Source organism: Varanus komodoensis, unplaced genomic scaffold, assembly GCF_004798865.1.
Source record: "Varanus komodoensis strain SLA01 unplaced genomic scaffold, ASM479886v1 scaffold49, whole genome shotgun sequence".
NCBI classification, from domain to species: domain Eukaryota; kingdom Metazoa; phylum Chordata; class Lepidosauria; order Squamata; family Varanidae; genus Varanus; species Varanus komodoensis.
This window is the reverse complement of record NW_025336072.1, coordinates 6330991-6356686: the sequence shown is the minus strand read 5'-3', so window position 1 is coordinate 6356686 and position 25696 is coordinate 6330991. Positions and strand designations below refer to the sequence as shown.

The window sequence follows — 25696 nt, the reverse complement described above, 5'->3', positions numbered from 1 at the left end:
AAAAAAGAAAAAAAATACATATTATTGGTGTCTGCACCCAACTGTTCTCTTGAACAGGCAGAGCTGCTCAGGGCGGGGAGTCACTCCCACTGAAAAAGAAACATTTGGCATAGCCTACATGTTCCAAAAGGCAGTACCACCCAAAGGATGAGAAATGCCCTGTGCAAGGTTCTGGACAATAGGCTGTTTGTTGTAAGAGTCTACTAATTCAAAAATACCCCAACTGGAGAAGAATGAACTCTGGATGCCTTCTCCTATGAGTAAATCACTCAGCTTCTTTGACAAGATCATATATGTTTGGTCCTTCTCAGGGTTACAATTCATTTCAAAGAGCATGTGTTAAGGGCCTTAGACCCGATAAATTCTGCCTAATTCTGAACAGGCATAGTTTTACCAGGAGTATGTGTGCAAATCCTTTATCCTTTAATTTCATATTGAACCTTTGCTGGTTGGGATGAACACTAAGATAAAAAGGAAATACTGTACAATGAATAGAATTTGTCAGTAAAACTCTGTGTACATGGACAACTGACTTTATGGACAACCAAACACCAGGAGACTTAAATTAAGGCACAGAGAAGAACCATTTCCTCTAAATTAGAGGTTTATGCACCTTTTGCACTGTGACCTGACTGAACAACACAGCAAAGAAAAACGTAGGTTTCCAAAGGGTCTCATTCTGAGGTGACTGCTGCTTGGTAGAGAAACAGTATTGCCTGGGGGCTGCTATTAGTCACAGGCAGAGGGAAGCCTTATTTATTTTTATTTATTTATTTGGTACCCAATTTTCTTTTCATTTCTTTAACAAACCAGCTGGTCTGAAAATGTACTACTCTCATTTTACTGAGGAAGACAGCCTCAGGATATTTTTCCAGTGGCTAAGCCTGTAAATTCATCTATGGCAACACTGATTCCAGGATCAGTCCACTCAGAGCTGTATGTATGTATGTATGTATGTATGTATGTATGTATGTATGTATGTATGTATTTAGAGTAGTTCTAGGCTGTCCATCACTTCTGTCTCTGGACGGCTTACAGTAAAATCTATAAATACAATATATATTCAGTCAATTTGCTCATCCCTTCCCCTGTATGAAAATTGATTCATAATTTATGCTGAGAAGTTCTCTTTTCTTGCTTGTATTTGGATCCTTTTGCTATTGCTCTTCTCTAACTTCAGTCAAAGTCTCACTATTTGAAAATACCCCTCACTTCACCTGTTAATCTGACACCTAGAGCTCACTTAAAGAAAATATGATCAGTGATAAGATACAAAACTGCAGACAATTCAGGACTTTATTTTTTAGACTTTAAAATGTATTTGACACAATATTCTGTAACTGAAAGCAAAAATCCATGCCTAATAACTATAACCATGTTAGACATCAAAATATTGGCTAACACTTTTATTTAATATTCCCTTTTTCAGCTATAAAATATACACACCTGCTCTCAGTCCAAATTCAAATAACTGAACCAAAGGAAGGAAAAATGGCCTCTTAAAATTCTCATGTTAAGTTGATAAGCACACACACAAAGACCCCATTTCTAGGTTTCAAAAATGTAGCGCAGAAGGTCATCGAACATTACAAACTGTACTCCATCTGTGGTTAACTGCTCTACAGTAAGGTAGACCTTTTGCAATGGACCTACTTCCATAATTGTCCACACTTGTTTAATGAAAAGGTTTAAAATACCAAACAGGCAATATTGAGAACTCAAAATTACAAACATTCTGCATTGTACTTTATAGGGTTTATTTTTAATAGTCCTGATAACGTAATCTGACAATCATTCACTCCTTTTCAGGCTCCATTGCATATCCATTGTGCTGGATGTAGCTCTTTTAGCAGAATGATCCTTTATTTAGCATAATTAGTCCAATCATAATTCACTACCATGTCTATGAACCATAACCCTAATGCACAGCAGTGGCTCCACCATAAAAATTTAAGAAAAGCAGTGCTGAACTGGCCAAAGACCTATTTATTCCTGTATTCTGCTTGCAACCAGATGCCTATGAAAAAGACAAGCAAAATATGAGAGCGACAGCAGTTTCTTCATCATATTTTCCCAGCAACTGGTATTGAGACACATTCTGCCTTTGAAACTGGAAATTATAATATACCTAGCATGACTGGTAACTGTTGATGGCTTTTTCTCCATATATCAGTCCAAACCCCCTTTCAAACCATCCAGGTTTGCAAGCATCTCGACATCTTATGCAAGCAAAGTATATGCTGCATACAATAGAACCATAGAATAGTAGATTTGGAAGGGGCCAGAGGGCCATCAGGTCCAACCTTCTGCTCATTGCAGGACTCGAAGTTAAACCATCCCTCTCAAATGACTGTCCAGTTACATCTGGAATGCCTCTAGCTGGGATGGCCCACAAATGTCCTAGGTAATTGGTTCCATTGTCATACTGCTCTAAAAGTCAGGAAACTTTTCCTTACAAGTAGCTGGAATCTGGCTTTGCGTTACTTGAGGCCGTTATCCTAGGTCCTGCACTCTGGTGTGATTGAGAAGAGATCCTGGCCTTCCTCTTTGTGACAACCTTTCAACTACTTGTAGAATACTATCATATCTCCCCTCAATTTTCTCCTCTTGAGGCTAAACATGCCCAGTTTTCAATCTCTTCTCACAGGGCTTTGTTTCCAGTCCCTGGATCATTTTTGTTGCCTTCCTTTGAACTCTTTGCAGCTTGTCTGCATCTTTCTTAAACTATGGTGCCCAACACAGTAAAGTACTTTATTTTATCTTCTCCAAATCTCCTACCATTCAATTTCTTTAGATGGTCCTGCGTTCAAGAATTACAGAGAGGGAGAATAACATACAACTCCTTAGTCAACTGAATGTAGCCTACAAAGCGGGCTGAGTACTACATATTACTTGTTTCTTTTTCATTTAGTTGATTCTTTAGGGCATACCTGCACCCAGAGTTTAGATTTTAGAATGTGATGGAACACTTTAAGTTAAACTATTTAAGAACTATTTCAGCACTGCTATGTTTTTGCCAAGCAGAAAAGCACCATCCACATATCTTGTATGAACAGTGGTCCCCAGGGTTGGATATATGATTCTAGCAGGGGAAAACTATGCAAGGAAACATCAGCATACCGACAGTATTGCAGCATAATTGAATAGATGTGGTGGCAAAACAAAGCCCTTCTATTAATTAGGGATGGTTCAGAACTTCCTTTGTCTGAGCTTTTTCCAGAGTTGTACCAATTCCCATTATCCTTGTTATGACCACAGTGACACCAATGTTTTCTCTCATTCTTCCTAGTTGCATTCTAGAATTCATAAAGACTGATGCAATGTTGATGCACAAGCATAGCTTGAATGCATTTATGGGGCGAGGGGAATCTCCTTATTATATTTACATCTTACTTAGAGTCCAATCTACATCAGAGGGTGGTTGAAGATAAAATGCTGCTCTGAGTTCTTTGAAGAATCAGCAAGATAGATACAAACCAATGAACAAACTTCCATTGGTTCTGTTCCTGCAACAGAAAGATGGTTAATAAAGCATGGTTAATAAGCTTGTTAACTACCCTGCATGCACTGGCCTGATTTCCATAATTACTCCTGCCAGGCAGGACTTCTAATATTATCTGAACCCAATGGGGGTGACCTGCTTGGGTGGTTTGTAAACCAGCAAGAACCCATGCCCCATTGTAAGATGATTTGTTAACCATCCTTAACTAATTCAGATGACAGTTGCCTAGGAAGTCCAACACAGTCACATTTTACTTCAGCAGAGAAAATGTCTTCGAAATGATGGAATTAGTTGAAAGGCAGAATCAAAAATGCTAAACCCCTTCAAAATGGCTGGAGGTTACTCCAAATCACAAGAAGAGAAGTTCCACTATAATATATACCACAAAATGGGAAAGGTGACATCAAGTCCAAGTGGTAATAGGATCCCAATGACCAATGTCATGCAGTACCCTTTATCAGCTACCTCCTATATCTGATGAAGTATGACTATGTATACAGTTAAGGAAAAACTTGGTCAGGACAGGGGGCTGTTGGACTCCTGTCCTGCTTGTGGGCTTCCTAGGAGCAACTGGTTTGCTACTGCATGAAGAGGATGCTGGACTGTGCAAGCCTGGGCACAAAATGTTAAGCATTCAAAAAGTTCTCTGTGAACAAAGAAACCAAGAAGAATGAACATGATGTAAGACTGGTCAGTTTCATTTATTTTTGACATACTACTCTTTTAGGAGGCATGCCAATTTTACTTTTGTAAAATTGTAAGTAATGCTAAGCAATTGAATTGAAATAATTCTAAGTAATTCAAAGTAATTGTAATTCTAAATAAACACAGACTGGGGATGCACACATGCAACTAAGACAAAATACCCTTGAGCATTTGCAGAAAGGCTTCTCAAGTTATCCCAACTAGTCACTAGACTCTTTGGAGTAGACAGCAAAGTATGCATATACCACTGTCAAACAACGCTGATTAGTCTTGTCAAAAAATCTGCTTGTAAAAGAAAAAAGTGCTACCATATGTTGTGTGTGCACATTCGGATGAGATTCCCAGGTTTAAAATAGAGCTGCCAGGCTGCTGACGGGGACTGGGCATTATGTTCACATGACTCCAGTTCTCCGTCAGCATCACTGGCTCCCCACTGAAGTCCAGGCCCAATTCAAGGTGTTGGTTATAACCTATAAAGCCCTTAACGGCTTGGGTCCTGAAGGAGTGCTTATGTCCATATATGCCCACCCACCCCTTGAGATCAGCGGGAGAGGCCCTTCTCCGGGAACCCTCCGTGAAGGAAATTAGGAGGGTAAGTACTTGGAGGGCTTCGGCGAATGGGGCGGCATAGAAGTTCAATCAGAAAGAAAGAGAGAGAGAGAGAGAGAGAGAGAGAGAGAGAGAGAGAGAGAGAGATATCAAGGGCTCTGGTGGGAACAAAAGCTTAGAAGAAGGGGAGTTAATATTTGTCCCAGTAGAAACTCAGAGTTCTCACTCTGAGATTGGAGTTGTTGAGATGGGTGAGGCTTCAGGTGGCGAACCATCCCCAGGGGGCCAATCTAAGACAGAGGAGGATCAAAGCACTTCAAGGACAAACATGGCACCCCCTACTATTCTTGATTGTGGGAAAGAAGCTGATAGAGAACAAGCTGGTGAGAGTTCCGTGGGAGTTTAGGATGCTTGATTGCACAGGCTTACTCGTAAACTGGAAATGCGATTGGAGGAGCAGCAAGCAAGTACACGTCCAGAGTGCACCTCCCTCCAGAGACCAGCCCCGAAGGGTTCATAAGCAAAGTTTGGGGTGATGTTAGTCAGAGCAAGAGGTCAACTTTCTACCTTGAGTGTACTTTTGGAGTTTGTGAACACTTCGTAGCTGTCTGGAATAAAGACTCTTTTAGCAATTGCTGGAGTGATTGCGTTAGTTGGGAAGGGATGCCTGACTCACGACACCATAAATGGGGTGGCTTGACCTTTCCCACTTTCTTGAATACCCGGAGTCTTGGGAAATGGGGCAACAGGTATAGAATATGGAGCTCTCTCAGGGCCAGACAAATCTTTATCATGAATGAAATGATTTATTTATTCATTTCCTTAATTTGTTCACTGCTCAAAAGCCAAAGGTATCTGGCCAGTGAACAAAAATCAATTTAATCAAGCATAACATAGAAAAAAGAACAATGTAATAAAATTAGATTAATTTTTAAAAACCACATTTTAAAGCACATTCTTATAATTAAACAGGTAAAATGAATTCATACTGTTATGACTGCAGAAAAACAACTGACAATACATTCCCTGACCGTCCTGTACTATTAGAAATTGGTATATGCCTCAGCAGTCTTTACCTGATGCCACAGTAAAGATAGTAAAGATCATGCCAAGCAGACTTCTGTGGGGAGATCATTCCATAATTTGGGGGCTACCACTGAGAAGGCCCTCTTCCTTTTTGCCACCAGCTAAGGCTCCTTTAGGGAAGGTATTTGGAGGTCTCAAATATGGAGAGGAGTATCCATGTACCATGTGGCTGTGAGTGGTGTTCAGTCAGGCATTGTGGCTTGAAGTTAGGTAGGGCTTTAGAGATTAAAACCACCACCTTCAGAAGCATATGGGCAACCTATGCAAGTGAGTTGGGACAAAAGTTATATGTTTGGATAGTCCAGTTTATTACAGTTTGTCACATTTTGCATAAGCTTCCAGTTCTAAACTGTCTTCAGGGGCAGCCCTACATAAAGCACATTGCAATAATCTAGTTTAGAGATTACTAGAGCAGAAAGCATTGAAGTCAGATTCTCTCTGTCCAGATGGTGATGTAGTTAAGCCACCAGCCAAAACTGGCACTAAGATCAACTGGGCCTCAAGTGACAAAGATGGCTCAAGGAGCAGCCCTCAAGCTTTGAACCTGCTCCTTCAAGGGGAGTGCAACCTCATCTAGAACAGGTTTAGTGCCCTCCACCTGGTCAAAGGAACTGCCCACCAACAGCATCTCAATCTTGCCTGGATTGAGCTTCAGTTTGTTCACCCTCACCCAGTCCATTGTCATAGCTTCACCTGCTGAAAATGAAAATGAGATATAGAGCTGCGTGTCATCAGTGTGCTCCCAAACCTCTGGATGACCCCATCCAGCAGTTTCATGTAGATTCTGAATTGAATAGGGGACAGGACTGTCCTCTGAGGAATCCCATGCTGGACAATCGATGGGCCAAGCAATGTTCAAGCACTTTCTTCCAAAGCTGACCCTCCAAGCAGGAGTGGAACCACTGTGATGCAGTATTCTGCACTCCCAACTCATCCTAGAAGATTACCATGGTCCATGCTTTCAAAAGCCATTGAAATCCAGAAGTATCAACTGGGTTGCATTCCCTATCTCTCTCCATAAGCGTAAGTCATCATACAGGGTGATCAAAGCAATTTCTATGCTAAATTTTAGCAATTTCTGCACGAAAACCCATCCTGAACCCTGACTGAAATAGATCCAGATAATCAATGCCATTTAAGAGTCTGTAGATCTACATACCACCCCATTTTGCAAGCAAGTATCTCCTCGTATCTTTCCTTTCACTTGACCACTTACCATCTGACATTCATAAAATGAACACAATGCAACCTATTTGCAGCTTCCCTTGGTCAATGTCTATAGTTGGTACCTAGTGTACTTTGACAACAGACACTGACCAAGCAAGGCTTTTCAGATTCCCATAACTGCATAGATGTGCTTTGGTGAAAGACAGAGAAAAGGGAAAAAATGAAAATTTGCCCAAAAGGCAGAACTCCTAAAAGAAATGCACAAATACTTCTGGAATATGAAAAAAACACCCAGTATCCTCTGCCACTGCTTGCCAGAATGGAAACACTGCTGAACATGTGGTTGTTTGGGCATAATTCTTAGACAGGATTCAGTACCATCCTTTAGAACTGCAGTTGATTTTTTGTTATCATCCCTATATTATAACTGAAAAATTAGATTGCTATAATTTCTGCTGTCAGATATCAGTTAGAGAGAAATTGAGCTAATTAAAATACAGCAAAACAACCCCCTCGTGTCTATACTTTAAAAAGTCTTAATAGCAACAATACATTAAACATCTGTTTCAAAACCTGCAGTTTCACATAATCTCACTGTTTATTCTTAAATTATCTGATTTAGGAAAAACCCAGCAAATTGAAATACTGAGGATTTGTGTTTGTAACTTCATGCCAAAGCTAATATGTCAAATATTGGGAATGTCTTAAAATGTGTAAATTTTAAATGCAGCTTTGTAAATACATCCTATCTCTTTCAGCCCATTAAATGGTCAGTTGTGTGTATAATCAATAAAATGTTTTTAAAAATTTAAAAAATGTTTAATAAAAAAATTCTTCACACCAACATAAAAGGGTGTAAACAGCTTGGGGTCACAATATCCGAGGAAATGCCTTTCTCCATATATCACTTTCTTCCCACTAATGAAGTGAAAGAAGAAATAGCTAGGAGAAGGGCCTTCTTTGTGATTGCACCTCACTTATGGAACACCCTCCCTAAGGAAGCACACCTGGTGCCATCACTCGTGCCTTTGGGTGTCAGCTAAAGACTTTTTTAAAAAGAGAACAAGTGTTTTTAGTAGCCAATTTGGTTTTTAACATTGTTTAACATACTGCAGTTTGCTGTGATTTTTTTGCCCTGCATATCAGATTCTTTATTTTATTCTTGTACTGTTGATTTTATTGTTATTGTCTGTGCTTTTATTGTAAGCCACCTAAAGTGCCCTTTATGTTATAGGACAGCATATAAATAAATAAAATACTTAATTGACACAACCATATTGACAGGTGTTGATTGTATGGGCCTTTCCCATAGAATCATTACTGCACCAAGGAAAGAGGAAGAATGTTTATTTCATAGGAGATACCCATGTATTGGCTGCTGCCCGTATTATTAGGTCACCTAATTCATTTCTTAGCTAGAAGGAAGCTACTCACAGGTAAGCACCCCCCATGCAGTGGGGAAAAGTTTAAAGGGTATATAACAAACACTAAATGCAACACTTCTAGATATACAGACCTTGCTCTAGAAGTGGGTGGTGGAAAGAAGGCATTGGAAGCTTCTCTGTCATCCAGGGCTCACAGAAATAGGCCTGAAGCCAAGCTGCACACTGTTTTAGTGGTTCCGGAATTTCCTCTGGGGTTTCACATACTTCACAAGACACCAAGGCCTTCACAGTGCTGGAAGAATGATAACATTAGCTTAATAAAGTTCGCAGTCTAACAGCAAAAGAGGGTTTTGTTTGTTTGGTTTTTATTTTTAGACTGCTACAAAGAGAAGAGTAGGATACGTATTAAACAAACGTCACACAGAGTGAATCTCCTCAACTCCAAATACAAAATCAGAAAACAATGTATTTAGAGAAATGAGAATCAAATTAGAAGAAAGGAACTGAAATAAAGCAGCTCAGTTTCTGTTCCTGTGGCAAACTCAGGTAATGCTTACTTATGTGCCATATTCTTTGAGGAGGCTGAAATGGGTACTTCTAACTTTCTATACCCATAATAAAAGTGATTTCAAGGCTGAAAAGCTAAGAATATGTATTTTAGAAGGAAAAATGCTTCCTCTCTTTAAGTATGTAGACATGACTGAAGCACTTCATAGCAACAGTAGAAGTGCCCAGCAATGCCTGTAACTAGAAAGCAAGATAAACAATCTGTGGGAATACATGTCTACCTAAACAAATAGGTGAAACATGTGCAAAAGATTCAAAAAATAAAAACCAGGTTTTGGTATTTGTGCTTTCAGAAGGCTGCAATTGATCTAACAAGTCATAGCCTTGTCTGCTAACAATAACTTGGAACATCCTGAAACTTAATTATTTATTAGATTTCTATCCTGCCTATTAGCCTATACTGACTCTCTGAACCTTAAAAAAGCCATGGTGAGCTGTGCTAATCATATGAACATGGCTACAAAGAAAATAATTGGGAAGTCACTGGATGTCCATTTGGCATTCTGTGTACAGATACAAGGACACTAAAGCAAAGCCAATTTCTAGAAGACAGGGGCTCTAGAGACAAGAGCTAGCTGTGTTAAATCACATCCTAAATATTCAAAACTTTAAACAGTGCTATTTCAAATGATCTATGAATGTGTTTTATTTATTCAAATTATGTCTGCATTTTTCAGAATCAGAAAGCAGGGTTCAAAGCGATGCAAGTTGTATGTGCTTTCACCCACAAAGGCCCTGCTCAGTTTCAAGAGGAGAACAGGACAGGTAAAAGCACACTCATGCATTCTTCCTTCATTTCCTAAGGAAGAGGGAATGCTTGATGCACTGATGTCATGGGGAGCCTGACACACTCCAGCAGCAGTATTCTTACTTCACCATCACCTCAACTACATGCCATCAGGCATGCCCACACTTGAACTATGTGTGATCAGCTGTGGCTTACAGTTTTCCCTTTCCCCAGCTCCACAGAGAACTCTTCTCTCTACAGGCAGCTGCCCATCAAGTATGGATCACACCCACCATGTTGCTGAGCTCACAGCAAGCAGCAGCTGGGCTACAACTCTGCACAGCATGGAGGCAGGATGCTCCCATCTGTTCCAAGTGCATCTGTTTTATCCCTCACCAGTCACATTCCTTCACCCTTGCAGTTTGTATGAGAGTGACTTATGTCTTGGCTGCTTGCCTGAGCATTGTCCAAGGCACAGAAGACAAACAGCAGAGAAGGCCTGACACCTATGTCTTCTAGCCTTTCCACTGATGCTCAATAAGAAGCATTCAACCCAATACCATTGACAATGACTTTTTCTTTATATGCAAATAGAACCCAGCAAGGCTTGGATCTTTCAGACCAGTCCTCTCCATCCAGATGGTTTACACTACGATTCCCACTGTCACTTACCACAAACCATAATTGATGGAGTTGATGGGACACAGGATGTGGAATGGTGCCCCAGACACAGTTAGGAAGGGATGCATGCTGCATGTGCCAAAAGGGAATCCGGGAAATGCACTGGTAGGCCATAAAATGGCCAGGAATGGGTGTTAAAGGCTCAGGAGCCCAGAGATATCTCAAGAAGGGAGAACCTGAAAAAGGCAAGTTGCCTATCTGTAACTTTCATTCTTTGATTAGTTCTCCAGGCATTCACACCTATGGGCTCTGCGTGCATGTGTGGAGCTTATTTGAGAAGTTTCCAGAAATGATTAATTAGTATTTGGCAGAGGCCCAGCACCTAGACATGCCCAACTTATGGGGTGGGGCTCCCACCAAGACTTCAGTTCCATATGAGACTGCAATCCAATACTGTTCCTCCCTGTGCAATGGTGAGGGAGAGATACCTGAACATGGTGTCAGAAAGTGACACTAGTGCGGATGGCAGGTGGGTATGTGTGAATGCACAGATGACCACTCAGGGAATGAAAGTTACAGGTAGGCAACCTGACTTTCTCCTTTGTGGCCTCTGGGCATCATACATATGGGCGACTGGTAAGCTTACCTCTCAGAGGAGGTGATGTCACTCAACAAGGGAGGAAAGAGAGGATGGCCTTACTGAAGGTAGTCTGCTCTGGTTCAAACATCCAGGTCAGTGGTGGCAAACCTATGGCACGTGTGCCGCAGCAGGCACGCAGAGCCCTCTCTGTCGACACGCAAGTCAAGTCACCCCAGCATCACCCCAGCAGCTAAGCATCGGATAACATCTCCCCAGAACAGCATGACTGCAATTGCGCCTGTCTTCCCTGCGTGATCGCGACTGCATAGATGGGCACGAGCGCGGTCACGCTCAGTCAGGGAAGATGCGCATGATCGCAATCGTCACCCGATGTGGAGTTCACGACCCGAGGCTAAGTTTTTCTGAAATGTCTGTCTGTCTGTCTGTCTTGCTTTCTTGGTAGGAGAAGAGAGAAGAGATGACCAAAGAACATTGGAGAAAAAAAAAAAAAACAAATGAGGGGGAGATGCTGGAAAAAAATAAGGTACGTGAAGCAGGGGAAGAACTTCCTGAATTGCTCACAATGGTAGCCAAAGAACAATTGCAAAGAAATTCAATGGGGGCCCCTCCCACATACTGGTCATGCCTAGAGGCCAGGCTCCCACCAAATACTAATTAATCAGCTTTGGAAACTTCTGAACAAGCACCACACATGAGCACAGAGCCAGAGCACAGAGCACGTGTGTACCACACAGAGCACAGAGCACGTGATCTGATGCACACAGATCACGAAGGAGAACTATTAGACCAGGATCTATACTTTGAGCTAGCCGTTCCATCAGCTGGACGTCCACATGGTGGGCATGTCGTGAGCAGAGCCGGCTGGTGCCGGAGGTCAGACTAGATGGCCCGGGAGACCCCTTCTGACTCACTCTGTTTTCTATGTTTCTTCGTATAAGCTTGCCTTTTCCCTTGCACATTACTAGACCATAGGACTTATTTAGAAGGGCAACATGAAATGTGGCATGAATGTGCCAGACTTTTAAATGAGAAGGGAGACTTGAACAGTCTGCTCATTGTTTTGTTTTTTCCTATGCTTATATGCCCACTGCCAGGGACTTGCTTGCATAAAATTTTGAAGGCAGAGGGGCAAGGGCAGAGACAGAAAGTGCACTCTGTGAAATACTGGTATTTCAGTATTTCAGAATTTTACCATTTCAGACTTTGGCTTCTACATAAGTTCAGTAGCTTCTGCACAGCAAAGGATATAATCAATCTCTGCAAACTTTATTCTTTATATTTTGTCCTCCCCCTCTATTTTAACTTTTGCCACATAGCTATAGACAGATTATAGCAAAAGAAGAGTCAAGAATATATGATGCCATTATCCAGGAGGTTCTAGAGCTTTAAGTATGTTCTATCATTTTAAAAAAAGAAGCCATCATGAACTATCTCACTTCCTAAAAACAATTTATATATATATAGCCCTAAGTATATATATTCCTGCACCTCATGAAAGGGGCCACCTGGCTTGGGGAAATCTTTCTACCTATGTTCCATTTCCAATAACCATTTTTCTTTTCCTCTTCTCTCCTCCATCCTGGTCTGTCTTTCTCAATTCCATCCAGAGCATTTCTTCAGGAATTCTCAAGTAGGGTAATGAACAACAGAAGTTCTGAACTGTATTCGACTTTATACAAACAAGAGGACAAAAGGACTTATCTCTCCACCCCACCCCCACTTCTGATTACCCAGGTTTTTGAGAAAGCGGGTTCATATGGTTACAGAGAAAGTGGGTTCATATGGCTCTTTTCCTTGTTAGTTACCATGATCCAGCAATAGGTAGGACCACAGCTCAGTGGTAGTTGACCTGCCTGGTATGCAGAAGGCCCCAGGTTCAATCCACAGCATCTCAAAGCAGGACTGAGAGAGAATCCTACTGAAAACCCTGGAGAGCAACTACAAGTCAGTGTCAACTATACTAGGTTAGTTGGATCAGTATGAATGTATTTATGGCTTTTATAGACCATTTATTCAGCAAGAAAGCTCTCAGAATGATGTACAACCATAATCATATAAAACATGACATAATAAAGAAATCTGATGTCACTAGGACTTGAACTATGAACATCAAGATTCAAACAGTATATACAACAGTTAACAAAGAATAATAACAATATATAACATCAAAATAACAGCTATTCCATCATATACCAATGATAATATGAATAAAAACCAGTATAAAATTGCGTAATTTAGTAATTAAAATATTGAGAAAATAAATAGGTCTTGACCTGGCACTGGAATGTATAAAGGGGTCAGCACCAGATGCACCTCCCTGGGGAGCTGGTTCTGCCACATCCAAGAAGGCTCTTCCCCTAGTGGCCACCTTCCTCCCAGAAAGGACCTGTGTAGATGATCCTAGGGTCTGTGTAAGTGTATATGGGAGGAGACGTTCCTTTAGATATCCAGGCCATAATCCATTTAGGGCTTTATACAACACTGTAAGCACTTTAAAGCTGGTCTGGACTTCAACTGGCAATCAGTGAAAGTGATAGAGAACAAGCCTTATATGTTCATGTTTGCCTGTCCTTGTCAGCAGATGAGTTGTCCTATTTTGTACCAATTGAAGTTTCTGGACTGTGTTCAAGGGCAGTCCCACATAAACCACGTTACAGTAGTCCAAATACGAGCTTCCCACAGCATGGATTACCATTGCTAGGTTCTGCCTGTCCAGATAGGGACATAGGTGGTGTATCAACAGATGTTGATTGGAGGTTCTTCTGGCTACAGATGCCACCTGGGACTCCAGAAAGAATTCTGAGTCCAGGAGCACCGCCAAGCTCCTTACTGTGTCCTTTAGGGGAAGATCAACCCCCTGGACTGACATTCCACCTACCAACAGTACCTTCATCTTGTCTAGATTATGCTTCAATTTATTAGCCCACATCTAGCCCATCACCCTGCTCAGACACTGGGTCAGAGTCATCACTGCTTCATCTGGATTAATGTAAATAAGAGATGGAGCTGTGTGTCATTAGCATACTGATGCTACTTCAGCCCAAACTTCTGGATGACCTCTCCCAGTGGTTTCATGTAGATGTTAAACAGCATGGAGAATAGGATGGAACCCTGTGGCACTCCAAGATGTAATTGCCATGGGGCTGCAGTGTTACGCTCCAGCAGCATCCTCTGGAATTGACTGCCAAGCAGTGCCTCCAACTTCCAATCCAATCAGCCTATCCAGAAGTATATCATGGTCAATGGTACAGAAAGGTGCTAAGAGATCCAGGAAAACCATCAGGGATGCACTCCTTCTGTCTTTCTCCTGGCAAAGATCATCCCACAAAATGACCAAGGCAGCTTCAGTCCTGAAACCAGGTCCGAAGCTAGACTGAAATGGATCCTTATGGTCAGTTTCCTCCAAGAGTGCCTGGAGCTGCCCAGCCATCACCCATTGGAACCCCTTGCCCAAAGAGGGAATGTTGGCAGCAGGTCTGTAGTTAACACCTTCTGGGTCCAGGCTTGCCTTCTTTCAGGAGGGGTATGATCACCGTCTACTTTAAAGCTGAGACCAGCCCTAGATGCTGGATGCCAGGGTGATGAGCAGGGAGGACCGAGTGACACCCTGGTTGTTCAGGTAGTAAATGATGGTGGTGTTGTCCATGATTTGAACATGCTGGCCTCTCAGGATTCCTGAAAGGACATCAGGGCCTTGTGGATGGCTAACATCTCCAGGAAGTTGATGTGCAGCTGTGCTTTGCAGCAATCCAATAGGCCCTGGGTGCATTTGTCGCCACAGTGTGCACCCCAGCCAGTGTTTGAGGCATCTGTTTAAACTGTCACTGTAGCTTTGGGAGGGTTAAAGTGGACCCTGTCAATGAGATTCTCCATGGTGGACCACCAGTGTAGGGAGCACCGCACTGGTGATGGGGGAAACAGCATGCTGGCATGGGGGTCCTTGTTCACACGGAAGGTTTCCATAAACCAGAGCTGGAGTGATCTCATGTGGAGGTGGATGAAGCACACTAGACACCATGGTGACCATGAAGCCCAGGAATCTCTGTATGGTGTGTGCTGCAGAGCAGTCAGCAGTCCTGATGGACATGGCCAGTGAACTGAAGGCCTCTGCTCTCCATTGCAGGAGGAATGCTTTGGAAGCCCCTATGAAGACAATGGACTGGGAGGGGGAGAGAACAGACTTACCATGATTAATCAAGATTCTCAGGTTCCGCAGGAGGATGCAGGTGGTATGTACCATGTTCAGGAGGTCAGTCCTTGAGGGGGCTGCCAGGAGCTATTCATCAAGGTATAGGAGGACCTGGACACCCTGCAGCCATAGGTAGGCGCAGACCACCACCATGCATTTTGTGACTCAGGGCACAGTGGCAAGGCCAAAGGCAGGACTGAGGACTGGAAAGCCTCCTGCCAATCTGACTGTGGAGAAAGTATCTATATGCATGTTTGAAAGAGATATAGGAAATAGGCTTCCTTGAAGTGAGGTGAATTGAGGTGAGCCAGCTCTCTTGCCTTAGGAGGGGAAGGATGCCTTGCAGAGAGGTCATTTGGAACCTCCTGACTGTAATGAACCTATTGATATCCCTTAGGTTGAGGAGCAGTCTGAGGCCTCTGTCCCATTTAGGCATGATGAAGTAGTGGGAATAGAAACCTCTATGCAGGTCCACCTTTTCTATGGTCCCTTTGGCCAGCAGGGCCTCCACATCTGCCAACAGCCTCTGTGAGGGTAGGGTGGTCTTAATCTGGCTGAGGGATGGGAGGGTGTCAAATTAAATCTTGTAGCCCAATTCCACTATAGGCAGGACCCAGGGATTGGATGTTATTGCCTCCCATGCTGGGAGAAATTAAGTGTCCTGTAAGTTGATGTAGGTGGATGGGACAGTGAGAGGGTGGGTGCTGCCTGGGCTCCTGACATTTGGGAAGGAGACTCTGCTGTGGCTGGGCATCGTGCCTTCTGACAGCGGTGTTTGGGAGAGGGGAGTGGCCACTTAGTTTTGATTCCCATGCACCTGGCTGTGATCTGGGCGTTTTGGAGGAGGTTCATGCTCTTATCTGTGCGGGTGTTGAATAGTCCCTCTCTATTGAAGGGCATGTCTTCTATTCTCACCTGTGTCTCCTGGGGGAGGCCCACTGATTGCAGCCATGCATGGATGGCCACAGCACCCATCATCACTTCCTTATCATAGCTGAAGTGGTGTCTTACAATGTCTATTTGATGTCTTGCCAGTTTTGCTGCCTCGGAGTGAACCAGATGGGTGGCCTTTTGGAGGTCATCTAGGAGATGTTCAGTCATGGACACCATCTTCTCCCACAGGAAGGCCTTGTCCCTGGCCATGGTGGCCTCGTAGCTGGATACACAGACTCCCAGCAAAGCAGCTACGTAGACTCGCTTGGCGAGGCCATCCAGGCATCATCTCTCCCTGTCAACTGGTGCAGTGTGTTCTTGTTGGGAGGTCCCCTGCATTGATTCCACTATCACAGAGTTTGGCTTGGGATGGTGGTGAAGGAACGGCACTGCCTTGACTGTAACCAAGTAGGTGGATTTGATCTTGTGTGATGCAGACAGCACAGCAGCAGACCTCCAGGACTGTTGCACTGTTTGCAGCAGGGCCAGTAGGAAGAGGATAGTGAACAGGGCAGACGTTTCTGTGTCCAGGGTGCCAAAGACAGAGTCAGCCTCTGGTTCTGTTGGTCGAGTTGTCTGGAACCCCAGGTTGCCTGCAATTCAGAGCACCATGTTTCTGAATCTTCCCCTCTCCTCAGAGGGAGACACAGACTCCTGATCTTGGGCTGTGGTGTAGGGTGAAGGCACTGAAGGAGCTGGGAAGAGCAAGCAGGTGGAATCAGAAGTGTAAGGATGACTTGACTCACTGGAGCAATGGTAGCTGAGTGGCGGGAGCTCTTGTTGAGTGGCTGGTGAGCGGTGAGAGGCTGGCTGTCAGGGGCATTGTGAGCAGTGGCTGTAGGCCTCTGAAGTGTGACCATGTGTTGCAGGGCAGCATGTGTTGCAGGGCAGCCTCGGTTGTGCCCAGTGCTGGGCTGGCAAAGGCAGGTAGCAGCAGTGTGGTTGTGGTGGTTGTTGGGGAAGTCAGCGTCAGAGGCAGTGTCATCCTAGCACTAAGTAGTGGCATCCTGGTGCTTAGAGAAGGCTGCATTGGTGCAGGCTTAGTATGGCATCAGTTAGCTGTGGGATTATGTCACAGCCAATCAACATCACAAGGTGTGATGTCAGTGTGGGCTTGATATGGAATGTGCTCATGCACATGGGCCCAGCAGTGGTTGCTGCTGCAGTGGCTATGCTTGGTGTCAGTGAGATGCTGCCATGGGTCTAAGTCAGCAGGCTCCTGGCAGAGACTGTCATCCCAATGTTGGCATCACCAGGTATCTGGCCTGACCTGGCAGCAACCAGTAATAGAGACTCCTGAAGAGAAACTGGACTGCTCTGTGGCCCTGTTGCGCGTTCCTTGGCATGGTGCAGCAGCGGCTGGCAAACTGAAAGGACCTGAAAGGGCAAGGGTCCTGCCCACTGTGTGATGCTGAGTTATAGAAGTTTCTATCCAATATAGGCCTTGTGTGGAGCATCAAAGCCTATACGTGCGATGCACAGAGACCACAATGAAGACCCAAGGGTTCCGAGAACTTGTCTGAGTTGTAGTCCCAATCGAGGAGGAGAAAGTTGGATGGGTCCTTGGAAGATCGTGTGGTGACATGCAATGTGCTACCTTGAGGGTGCAGGAGTTGGCGGAAGTAACTTGCACACAGGAGAGTGGTGTCCTGGTGAATCCATCCTGGAGACAGCAAGGGTCCCAATCAGCACAGCTCCAGGGTTTGGTGTCAAGGGGTGGCCAGCAGCTGAGAAGCCAGTTGATCATGAGGTAGGTGGTTGAGGGCTCATGCAGCATCTCTTTTTATAAGGGGTGACAGCCCTGGTCACAGCAGGCCACTGCTTGGTTACAGTAGCAGCTATTTTCTTGGACCTCTTCCCAGGCCTTATGGTCTCACCGTCTCTCCTTCATGGACTTGGCCATGAAGAGGGACCACTGCCAGAGGGCCTATTTTAGATGGTTGGCCTGTTGCCAGTGGATTTTTTCTTTGAAGGCCTGGCAGTGTGGGCGAGTCTCAACCATGTGCTCCTCACTGAGGCAGAGGGAGTGACCATCTGCTGAGCGCAGGCAAGATACACATGAAGTGCAGTTATGGAAGGCTGGATCAGAGGCCATTAAGTGAAAAAAAGGTGGTGAAAAAGAGACCAAAAAGTGAAGAAGATTCTTTTTATAATTATTAACTTTAAGTGGTAGAAAGTAAGGACAAAATGCAAAAAGATAGTACCTGCAGGGTAGATTGCTGGAGTGAAGTGTCTTCCAATCTAGGAGATATGAGGTTGAAAGGAAGCTGAGGAAACTCGGCTCAGATCAATTTATCATTCAGATTTGTGTTATCAGCTGTGCTCCAGATCGTTCAATAGCCTACAGATCCAGGGGCCAAATGAATCTCCAGTAGGACAAACAGCATGGCAGAGCAGTTGGGCAATGAGTGACAAAAGAGACTTGGGAGTGATGAAGACATGAAGAGAATATAGAAATATGTACGAGTGCAAACTCCTTGGACTGCGTCATCTGTATGGCAGCACTCCCCTTGTGTTCCAGGTTGACAGCTCTCATGGGGCAAAGAATTCTCTGGTCTCATCATCTGAATTTGTTTTCTTGACCCTGGTGGTCAACCCGGCTGTCCATTTCACTGTCCCTAGAGCAGCACTGCCTCTCACACAGTGGCCAAAGTATGTCCTCTGCATCAACTTCCTGCCGCAAGCTGTTCATCTTTGCCTATTGTTAAGGAAGCATGTCTTATAAAATTTCATTCATGACATCCCTTTGGTTTTCAGCCCTAGGTTGCTTTTATATCCTATGGCAGGAGGAGGTGTTCTTGATCACCTCCCATTAAACAGAGCATCTTCTGCACTGCAAGCTATTATTCGTTGTGGTTTTGTACTATGATGTGTTTATTGTGGGATGAGCAATGAGGCTGCATCACATGGGCTGAGAGACTGTTCCCCTCCCCCCCCCCCCATTCTGTACGGGGGAAAATCACTAGAAATTAACAACCCTAGGCTCTTTCTAGGATTTTAACCAACAGCATCTCAATACTGACCACATTTCTAGGCAGCACCACTATGGGGGCTAACTTGCTGCCAATCTCCCAGGCCTTTTGTCTGTTATGCACTCAGCAGGGAGGTGGGTTGTTCAAGTTAGTGTGTAGCAGCATTCATGAGAGCAAGTGCAAGTGTGTGGTAATTTGTGGTCTTTTACTGGCTGACTCTGCTGCTAGGTGGACTGTGTTTGTGCTGTGGATTGTGTTTCCAGGTTGGTTGCAGGTGATACAATTTTACTTACTTTTATTTTCCCCCTAGTGATTGCTCCTCCCCATCCAGGAAGAGTCTTGGATGCAGGCCCAGAGGAGGTGTGGATGTAATACATTTTCTGCCAGTTTAACTGGAGATTAAAAAAAAAATCCTTATTGAATCTTAACACTTCTGATTGCTCTGCCTATCTGGATCCAATCATTAGCATTTATTAAACCATATAGCTTAAGAATCTAATGAATGCCAGGCTGAATTCAGATGATCTGTGAGGGGTCAAGAGAAGCTTCTGCTAGAGGTTCCTCTAGAACTTCGACCTATTTGCTCTTGGATAATGGGAAAAAAACTAAACAAAAACAAAGCACAAATATGTCAGTCACAAACCTGGGTACATTTGTGTCTTGGTGCTTAAGGCAGGTCTTTTAATTATACCTTCAGTTGTAAGGTAGATGTAAAAGAATGGTAGAGTGGGTGTCATCAGCGTACTGATGACTCCACAGCCCAAATCAGGTCATGAACATAAATTTCAGAAAAATGTTGCCTCAGGTCGTGAACTCTGCAAGAGGTGATGATCACGATTGTGTCCGTCTTCCCTGCCCATCTATGGCCGCAGTCATGCTCGTGCAGGGAAGATGGGTGCGATTACGGTCATGCTGTTTGGAGGAGATGGCCACGATCGCGCCTGTCTTTCCTGCCCGAGCAAGGAAAAAGTGATCATAGAATAGTAGAGTTTGAAGGAGCTAGAAGGCCATAAGGTCCAACCTCCTGCTATTGCAGGACACTAAGCTACACCATCCCACTCAAATGACTGTCCAGTTGCTTTCAGAATGTCTGTAGTGAGAAAGAGCCTACAACCTCCCCAGGTAGCAGGTTTCATTATTGTACTGCTCTCACTGTGAAGAAATTCTTCCTGGTGTCTAGTCTGAATCTGGTTTCTTTTAACTTAAGTCCATTATTCCGTGTCCTGCACTCAAGATGTTCAAGATGAGATCTTGTCCTTCCTCTTTATGACAACTTGTACAGTACTATCATATCACTTTCCCAGTCTTATATTCTTGAGGCTGAACATGCCTAGCTTTCTCAAGTTTCATGGAAGCTTTGCCTCATGTCCCCGAATCATCCTTGCTGCCTTCCTCCATTGCCTCTTGCTCTGATATTCACATTTTAATAAACTGAACTGCTGCTCCAGCAAAACTGCAAAGTCAGCTTTTGGAAAACATACTTTTGGTATAATTCCTATCAGTATTGGGTTCTAGTACCACATCATCACCATAAACTAGTATGGCATTAGAGGCATCAACAGATAATATTAACTGAGCCACATGTTTTTCCAAAATGTTCTCTTCAACCGGCACAGAAGTTACAGAAGCCCCTGAAACATCTATATGTATTCATGTAATATGCTTCTTTTGTTTTAATACCATTTCTCTTCATTCTCCCTTTTCTTTCTTTGTACTGCAAAGAGCATAGAGTATTAAACTATAATGAAAGAGATAGAATGTGTTTTTCTTAGAACACTGGCCATGTGTATATTGTCACTGATAGGTGCATTAGTATACTTTACAATTTTTGAACTAAAGCCTCTTTTGGAATTACAACTCTCCAGCTCACCAACAACCATCTTCTTGAAACATAAACACAAAGAATGTTCACACAAAAATGTGTGAAAGAGTACTAATCCAACCAAGATATTATAAATAGAAGAGGATATCTCAGATTCTTATCAAACACCAGCCAGTTCTACTATCTTTAGAACAACAGTATTACAGGAGACTGAGTCAGCAAAATGGAGTACTAGGACTGATAACATGACTACTTCAGTGTGGTGCTTATGGTCCTTGACTGCAACATGATCCCTGCTGGATTGGACCAAGTGTTCATTTAGTTCAAATTCCCTTCACACTGTGGCCATCCAGCTGATTGTGGAAATGCCATTAAGTAGGATATGTGTGAAGTAGCATCCTTCTGCTCTAATATACACAGGTGAACTGCGTGTGATACTATAGGAAGTATATACCCATCATGACAATCAGCAGGTACAGGAAATGAGTTAGGTTTCTAACATTGGTTCAGTGCCTGGAGACCACAAGCAGAACCACAGTGAAATCAATCTGGGCCACAAAGATCACTGGGAGACATGCTCAGATGACACTTTCTGCTGCAGCTGAGATCTTTTATTTTTAACCAGGTAGCCTACAAGCTGGAGCCAATCCCTCCATCAATTGCCATAGCAAATGTAACTCCCAATCCTATAAACTTATCCCTTTACCATTTTCATATTTTATGTTTTCTTCAGTATCAGTTGCCTAGCCTGCAGAATAAATGTGGTGTAATAATGTGACTTTAAAAGAAACACATGCTGTATTTCTTGTGATGGTTTTATTAATATATATTGATTGCTTGTACTTTTATACCACCCTTTAATCATTTTCCCAAAAAGGTTACAAAACCAAACACAGAGAATGAAAATAAACAATAAGTTCTTTTAGAATCTAAAAATATGTCATAAATTCCATGTGGAAGTTTAAAAAGTTGTTACATCAACACCTTAATGTCATTTAAGTGGTGTTCTTTGATAGATGAAGGCAGAACTATCCCCAAAATTACAGACGAATTGTCTATTCCCTAATGATTCCAAAACAATTACAGGATGCAGAGCAATCTAGTTAAATTATATTCAAAAGCTTACTACACATGTGTTTTCTTTTATTTTTCTATCAATGAAACCCAGGAGGCTTAAGCACAATTCATTATGTATGAGACCCAACTTACATTGCTTGACTGTTGATTAATAGGAAAGTTTGTGGTATGTACATTTGAAACATTAGATGCATACAATATGCTAACTTATTCTTCCAATGAAGCTAATTATTTACAAAAATGACTACTTGAGACTACAATTCATTAAATGCATGCATCCTGCCTCAATTTGGCCCCAAAAGGCAATCTGGAATGAAGATCTTTTACTTGATGTGACAACTTCTGGAAACAGTGTTATTAATATTGTAAATGTGGCAAATAAAGAGTTCAGATAGCCTTATGTCTATGTTGTGTTTGCTTTTCACAGCTAAACCAATGAATAAAAACAGCTTTTCAAGAAGTGTATTGCCCTTATGAAAGACAAGTTATTTTGCCTAATTTTAAATTAACTTCTTATAAACAAGAATGTATTAGTAATAAGGATTTTAAAAAGAGCTTGAGAATTAAAATACAGTGGGGTTCTTTCAACTATAATTATTTGTATAGATGTTTCTTAAGTTGTTAACATTTAGTTTGAGGTTTTACTAAAGAATTTCTAAAAAGGACTTCATTGTAAGTCTGCATCCCATTTGCAGTATATGTCTTACTACCTTCAGTGGAATTTTAGGCAGTCCATATAGGCACAGGATTGCAGTGCAGTGAAGGATTTATTTATGCACTTCAGAATAAAATGCTGTATGCACAAGCAACATGCAAATGTCTGCTCAGAAAATCTTTCTGACTGGATGTTCTGTGAGATCATTAATTAAGAACATTTGCTATTCTGATTTTGATATGCACAATGGATTACAGTATCCTAAATTTTAAATAGAGTTCCTTTTCAGAGTAAACGAAAATTCTGAATCAAGCTAGTATTATAATGGTGTTATGGTACAACTACATATTGCAATTAGATAAGCTGTAGGGAGGGGAATCAATGTGAAAAACCCACAGACTCGATAGTGTGCAAAGACATTAAATGCTATCATGTGCCTTGCACATTTAGGGTTTTGACTGGATGCTGTACACATGCATGTGCACACAAATGTGCACATGTACACACGATAATGCAATGTTGTACACACACACACATACAGCAAGAGAGAGGGAGGGAGGGAGGGAGGGAGGGAGAGATCCTACCAGGAGAATCTCTATTGGGAAGCCACAGAAAGTTGAAAATGGAAAGTCTCTCAAAACAAGAAACCATTATCTATTATAAACAAAGCTGTAACAATCAGCCACTCCTGAGTCCCCACCTTCCAGCAGCTGGCAACGGAGGGAATGTCTAACCACCTGGGGTGGAGACACAATGGTGGTGCGGATGTCTTCATCTGCGGCAAAGGGAGCAAAAAACCAGAACTAGAGGGGTCTCATCCAAAGCCGGGTTGGTTGTAACACCAACATGGTGGGGCTATGAGGTCTAGGAGCCTCTGAATAGTGTGAGCAGTGGAGTATGGCACAGTCCTGATAAACATGGCCAGTGAGGTGAGAGCATCTGCTTGTTCCTGTGGGAGGAATGACCTTGCAGGAATGGACCCCAGGTGAGCCCCTACGAAGAAGATGAACTAGGCAGAGAACAGATTTGTCTGTATTGATGAGGAGGCCCAGGTCATGTACGAGTCTACACGTAGTGTGGAGTCCTTGCAAGAGGTCCTCCCTAGAGGGGGCTGCCAGCAGCCAGTTATCCAGGTAGGAGAAGACCTGGATGCCCTGGAGCCTAAGGTGGGCACAGACCCCCCCACATGCACTTGGTAAAGAGCTGAGGGGTGGTGGCCAAAGGGGAAAACAGTGAATTGGAAAGTTTCCTCGCCAATTTGGAAGCAAAGGAAATGTCTATAGTCTTGGTGGATTGTTATGTGAAAATAGGCATCCTTCCGGTCAATGGAGGCAAACCAATCTCCATATCTGAGGAGAGGGAGGATGCCTTGAAAGGTGATGATCCTGAACCTCTTGGGCATGATGAACTTGTTGATGCCCTGGAGGTCCAGTATTGGCCTGAGACTTCCATCGCATTTGGTTACAGTGAAATACTGGGAGTAGAACCCTCTCTGCAAGTCCATGCAGGGTGGGTGGCAGGGGGAGGGGGTGTCATTCTGTAGCTCCTTTGCAGAGCAAGGCCTGAACCTTTGCCAGTAGTGCTGGCAAGGGTGGCATGATCTTGGTGTAGCCCAAGGGGGAGGGGTAAGGTGTCAAATTCTGTCTTGTGCCATTGCCAGATTATGGTTAGGACCCAGAAGTCCGAAGTGATCCCCTCCCAGGCTGGGAGGAAGCGAGCCAGGTGGTGAGTGAAATTGTGAAGGAAAGGGGGAGCAGTGGGATGGGGCTGCTTGGATCTGAACTACCTGTTATCCTGATGCCTGCGCCTGTTATCCTGGTGCTTGGGCAGGGGCCCTTGGCATAGCTGTGTATCACAACTTTTTTTTGGGCAGGGCTGATGGCCTGGACTGGAAGGGGCTGGAGAGTGAGCGATGGCTAGAGCTGGAGGGAGTCCCCTGCCGTCTGTGCTATGGTGCCTGGTGTTTGAACTCCATGCATTTAGCCATAGTAAATGCTTTATGGAGAGAGTCCACGTTTACATCTGTGCATGCATGAAAGAGGCCTTCTCCATCAAAGGGCAGGTCTGCAATGTGGGCACGTGTTTGTTGGGGGAAAGTTGAGGACCTGAGCCAGGCATGCTGGTTGATAGGTAAGACAGGGCTTTTTTGACCAGTTTGTAGGTGGACTTGACTTCATCCAAGGTAGACAGTGCTGAAGTAGGGGCCCTCCAGGATTGCTGAGTAGTACAAAGTAGGGCAGGCAGGAGATTTAGATACACAGGTGTGAAGTGGGCCAAGGACAAGCCCCCAAAGATGGGGTCTGCCACAGGCTTTGCCAGGTGTGAGGCCTGTAGGGCAAGGTTGTCTGCCATGCAGAAGACCATACCAGCAAAGTTCCTTCTCCCACCAGGTAACATGGATGGATCTTGTTCTGGGACTTGGACATCTGGAGAGTGGGAACAGGAGTCCAGGGACTGCAACTGGACCAAGAAGTGGGAGAGACTCTGATCTGACTTCCTGGATGATGATCCATGGTGGTTGTGAGGTGAGGGCCCTCAACACCTGGAGGAATTCAGCTGGTGATGCTGCAGAGGACTGGAGGAGTGGTGGTGCCATTAAGCTTGGTCGTGGGACCCCCAGGAAACATGGGTCAGGCCAAGTTCCTTGGTAAGTAGATGGCGATAAGGCTGGTGGTAGGCCTCTGAGCTGGACTCACGGACAGGGCTCTCCTCAGAGAGGTGAGTGTGGGCATGTACAGGGTGTGTGGAGGTGTCCTTGGTGCAGTGGGCCCATGCACGCCATCCCACTGGGTGGTGCTGATCCTCCTTGATGTCCAAGGCAATCACGTGGTCTTGACACCAAGGAAGAGTGTGCATAAGGTGTGTGGGAGTCTGGTGGTGGCTGTGCTGGGTGTTGGCTCCATGTTGAGGTAAGGAGGGCTTTGCAATGGTCTCGAAGTGGCGGTGGTGGTGGCATGGAGCCAGTAGCCCATGTCAGCCTTGGTTGATGGAGGTGGAGGAGAGGTCCGAGTCCTCCCACTCTGCATGGGGGTCTCAACACTGAGGTCTCCTGGCTGCCATTGAGGGGGGCGGTCCCAGGGCTCTGAGAGGTCCATTGAGCACGTCAATGCTGGGGACCATGACGAGGAGGTATCACAG

General features: G+C 43.9%; 1 protein-coding gene across 1 annotated transcript in view; it reads right to left on the bottom strand.

Annotated features, from left to right (window-relative positions):
- The window catches only part of MGMT (O-6-methylguanine-DNA methyltransferase), a 331696-nt gene that overhangs the window by 78448 nt on the left and 227552 nt on the right, over nucleotides 1-25696 (bottom strand). The window contains exon 4 of the mRNA XM_044445700.1: nucleotides 8526-8686. Coding sequence (XP_044301635.1) covers nucleotides 8526-8686 — 161 coding nt within the window. The remainder of the gene's footprint in view (nucleotides 1-8525; nucleotides 8687-25696) is intronic.